Source organism: Maylandia zebra, linkage group LG3 (assembly GCF_041146795.1).
Source record: "Maylandia zebra isolate NMK-2024a linkage group LG3, Mzebra_GT3a, whole genome shotgun sequence".
NCBI classification, from domain to species: domain Eukaryota; kingdom Metazoa; phylum Chordata; class Actinopteri; order Cichliformes; family Cichlidae; genus Maylandia; species Maylandia zebra.
Window position 1 is genome coordinate 12169110 of NC_135169.1, and position 4823 is coordinate 12173932.

The 4823-nt window shown below is 40.7% G+C and overlaps 1 protein-coding gene across 1 annotated transcript; it reads right to left on the minus strand.

Annotated features, from left to right (window-relative positions):
- Positions 1 to 394: 394 nt before the first annotated feature.
- On the minus strand, positions 395 to 4558 carry LOC143416663 (uncharacterized). The gene is made up of 8 exons (XM_076882113.1): positions 4438 to 4558; positions 4088 to 4162; positions 2743 to 3024; positions 2432 to 2540; positions 2249 to 2274; positions 1750 to 2037; positions 1247 to 1495; positions 395 to 477 (listed from the first exon to the last, which is right to left on the minus strand). The coding sequence occupies exons 1-8, from the start codon at positions 4556 to 4558 to the stop codon at positions 395 to 397; spliced, it is 1233 nt and encodes a 410-aa protein (XP_076738228.1).
- Positions 4559 to 4823: the final 265 nt, after the last annotated feature.

Consider the following 4823-nt stretch of genomic DNA (forward strand, 5'->3'; position numbering starts at 1 on the left):
GAGACAGGGAAGCCAAACCAAACACACTGAACACGGGATGAAATGCTGTCAAAATAAAACAGGAAGGACACGAACGCACGAGCTTGATGCAGAAACGGGGATAAACAAACAGAGAGACAAAAGACGAAACACAAGGAGAAGACAAAACACATTGACACAACTAAGACACACGGAGGGCGAGTGAGCAGAGACATGGATGACGCAACAGACTCTCACAAGCGACACAGGGATGAGACAAACACACAAGTGGAACCTCACAGACAACAAACCATAAACTGGAAATACAAGAAAACTCAGAAACACAGAAAGAACTAAACTCCTGCTTAAACTGTATAAACTTAAACTTAGACCATCTTCACACTTTCACAGAGAGACTCACAAAAGCAAAATAACCTCAGAATCTTTGGTCAACGACCCAGCACCCTGACAGATTGACATTATTGTAGTCAGAGCTCTCCTCTGCGTCACCACGTTGCCCTGTTGAGGTGATCAAATGAAAGCATTTCAAAACACGCATGGACTTCAATGTTAAACACAGTTATTATATAATCATCCAGCGTCCACAAGCTCAATATTAATGAAAGTTTATACTTTACCATTTTCAGAGTTTTCAGACCTTCTGATTATCTCATAGCCACAATGATCACCTGCAGGTCAGAGAAAATCAGTCACCTCATGTCTGTGATGCTATTTTAAAAAACAAATATTATTGAAAATAACATTTATATTAAAAGCTGCAGCAGATTTAATAAGTACAGTCTTGTTGCAAACAGCAGTATAATATTATAACTGGATGAAAAACTAACCAGCAAGAAGAGAGGAGTACACTTGCTGCTGATGGTGTTGATTGAAGGCCTGCTCATTAACAGCACCTTTATTAAAAATGTAGAATAAGACTTTTGCTTTTAAATGAACCTCATGATGCATTTGTGTCTTTGAAGGATAAAGAGTTTGTGTTAAGTAAAGGAAAAGGTCTCACTGTTGGTTGTTGTGCAGCGATACAACAAGAGCAGGAGAATAATAATGAGAGAGGCTCCACAAACCAGTCGAACAATCAACCACACAGGAGATGAAGAGCTGTCAGCTCCTGACACAGTTACTGTGACAACAAACAATAAAGTTTAATTATACTTTATAATTCATAAAATCATTTTAGGAAAGTTCTCAGAAAATAAAGCGAGGTGACTTCAAGCCTTAAAACAAAACTCATTTATAAAAATCCATCACATGTTTTGATCCTGCTCACCTTGAACTGACATCCAGCTCTGTGCTGACTCTCTTCCTGAGTACTGACACTTGTAGAAACCTTCATCAGACTTTGACACTGCAGAGATCTTCAGCTCCCCTCGGGGATCATTTTGAAGAAGTTTGTCATTGTGATAGAAAAACACATTGGAAAGTATTTTTTGTGTTCTCAAACTGCAGCTCAGACTAACAGAAGCTCCCTCAGTCACAGGATGAACAGGACTCACCAGGATAGGACCATCACCATCATCTGTGACACAATCACACACAATTGTTTCAGTCACATCAGCTGGTGCACACTTTTAGAAAAAGCTGACAAACAATAATAAGAACAGATTGTACAAATGTTTTTCATCATCAAGATCTGATCTTCTGTGTTTAAAAATTACTGTATGTGTTTTATTTTTCCCACATGAAATGACTTCACATACAGCAAAGCTGGAACAAATGTTCATGTGACATCTAAATCATCCAAATCCAAGTAGTAAATGTATAATAACATACTCTGTACAGTGATGTTGACTACACTGCTGAACTCTCCTGATCCAGACTCACACCAGTACACTGCAGTATCTGACTTTGATGTGTTGATGTCACATGTGGATCCAGTCATTCTCCTACAGTCAGAGAGTCGGCCGTCCTCAGAGAACTTCCTCACTCTCCACTCAGTGAAGTTTCCCTCACAGGTCAGTGAGACAGAGTCAGAGGTGAAGTGTTGCACTCTGTCAGGACTCACTGTGAGAGACGCTGCTGAATGAACATCTGGAAACAACATGCAGTGAAGAGACAAAGCTCACAGATGTTAGGATTCAAAATATCACAGTGAAAATATTCTTTTACTTTAATGTTTAAAGGTCAGTGCTAAAAGACGCAGTGTTCGTATAATTTTCACCTTCAATGCTACCCCCCCCCCCCCCCCCCCCCCCAAAAAAAAAAAACCCCATCAATTTACATTTTTTTGCTGTTGCATTACTTGAAAAAAGATAAACAGAATCAATCTGACCTGCAGACCAGACAAACTTTGGTTGACTGTGATCAGTGTGATACTCTGGGTCTCCTCTTCCAGCTCTGCACACATATCCTGCTGTGTGTGTCTGTCCATGAATGATGTAGGAGTCCTGTGCAGTCCCACTGCCATCAGGTAGCAGCTCATAACTGGAGGATTTCTCTGATAGATCACTTATACCAGTAGAAGCTCCATCCTGCAGACGGATGTTCAACCTCACAGTTCAGAGTTACTGAGGCTCCAGGACTCAGCCATGATGGAGACACAGTGAGGACAGGACGGGGTTCATCTGTTCAACAAAGATTTTCTCTCAATCTTTCGTCTCTTAACTCTGAATTCAATGTCACTAAAATGTTGACTCACAAATATTTATGATGAACTTTAAGAGTGAGACTATCTAAACATATCAAATATCTCAACATGTACTAATAAAAACACATTTTTACAAACTGTTTCTATTTCCAGGTTAAATGAACTATGACTCTACTTACTGTCAGAAACTGTCAGTGTGACTGAATCACTCCACTCTGTTGTTTTATGCTGTGAACTTTTCATTCTGCCCTTACAGCGATAGTTTCCACTGTTGGATGATGAAGCAGATCTAATCCTGTATTCATTTTGATTTGGAGCTTTTATCATGCTGTTTGTTTCCCACTCATAATCCCACTCAGTGTCTCCTCCATGGATCTCACATCTGACAGTGATCGTCTCTCCTCTGTATATCTCAGACCAGTTTGGATACAGAGTCACAACAGGCCTGTTTGAGGCTGTTACTGTTCAAGAAAGTACAATAAAAACACATGAATGTCAAAAATGTTAATGCCTTTTGTTCTTCATCTTCCTCCTTAATCAGGAATTTATCTGACTTCATGTTAAACTCACCAGTTTTCCCAATCCTGACTGACTGGCTGTCCTCTGTGTAGTAAACTGGGTTTCCTCTTCCTCCTCTGCACCTGTAGAGTCCTTCCTGTGAGACACTGATTTGTCCATTTGAGTGGAAAACTGCATCTTGTGTGGTCAGGGCTTCAGAGGATTTCTCATCTCTGTACCAGTAGTATTTCCATCCAGATGATGATGATGGGTTCACAGAGCAGGTCAGGGTCACACTGCCCCCTACTGGAACAGCTGTGTTATCAGCTCTCAGTTTGGCCTTTGGTTTATCTGCAGTTCAGTTTAGAAAAAGAACAAAAGTCAATGACTGAATCAAACCAGTTGAAATAACTTGGTGGAAATATGTCAATAATAAATATCACATAACTTTAATGGTGAAGCTGCAACAAACTGTACAACTATCACACAAACACAACACTAATCTTTCATATTTAATTTGCTGCATTTCTAAGTTAAAAACACACATGAGGAACAATCAGTGGATTTAATGTTTCTTAGTGGATGTGGTGGAGCAGCTGAGACAGATTCAGCATTTGTTCTGCATTTCATCTTTCATGTATTAGAGCTGCACAGCAGAGAAGTTACTCTCATATGTTTTGTTCTCTTCACTGTGAATAAAAAGCTGCTGTTCAGGTTTTTGTTGTTGGAATAAAAACTAAACATTTTACTGACCAACATGAAAGACAGTTATAAAGCTGTAAGAAAGAAGAAGTGCTTTTTCCTTATTTAGATACTCTGGATGAAAGATCTTACATGACACAGTCAGTGTGATGATATCACTCCACTCTGAGAAGAAATAGTCCCTCCTGCCCCGGCAGCTGTATCCTCCACTGTCAGACTCAGTAGCTCTGATGATTCTGTATTCATTGGATGTTGGAGGTGTGTTTAACTTGGCTGCTCTCCATTCATACGTCCACTGAGCTCCTTCACCTCCCTGAATCTCACATCTGACAGTGACTGTCTCACCGCTGTATATCTGAGTCCAGGATGGCTGCAGGGCCACAGTGGGCTTACTGGGAACTGTTCACAGAAAAATATCCAGTTAGAGACAAATAGAAACATAAAACTTCTGATGTTTAAAACAGGAGAGTAACGTGAGTGAAAAACAAATCAACCTCCAACAGGCTACAGGGTTAAACCACACCTCGGGCTAGTCTGACCACTGATAACTGTTTTTGATCACGGCCACATCCCACTTTGTAAAATAGCTCTAAACAGCACAAAGACAGTCAAAACCTGTCCACAGGCAGGACGGCTTCATCAGGATGCACTGAGATATTCTCAAACACCCTGACCTGTAGCTGGTTTTTGATAGCATACTGTGCTACATGAAGAACTGTATAGCACAGCTGCACAGTAGCACAGAGGAATTAGCTCCACAGGGTTATACAGGTCACCCAGAGGATAGTCGGCCATCCTTTGCCCTCACTTGAAGAACTGCACAGCTCCCGCAGTCTCAGGAACACAAAGAAAATCCTTCAGGATCCATCTCACCCAGGTCATGCACTGTGTGAACGTCTACCTTCAGGCAGACATTTCAGAGCCATAAAGACAAAAACTAACAAACTAAGGAACAGCTTTGATCCCTCAGCCATCACCATGCTGAACACTGAACAATCAGATCCAACACAGCTCTCATATACAGTGTTTACATTGTTACAGCACAGTCTCATGTTTACAC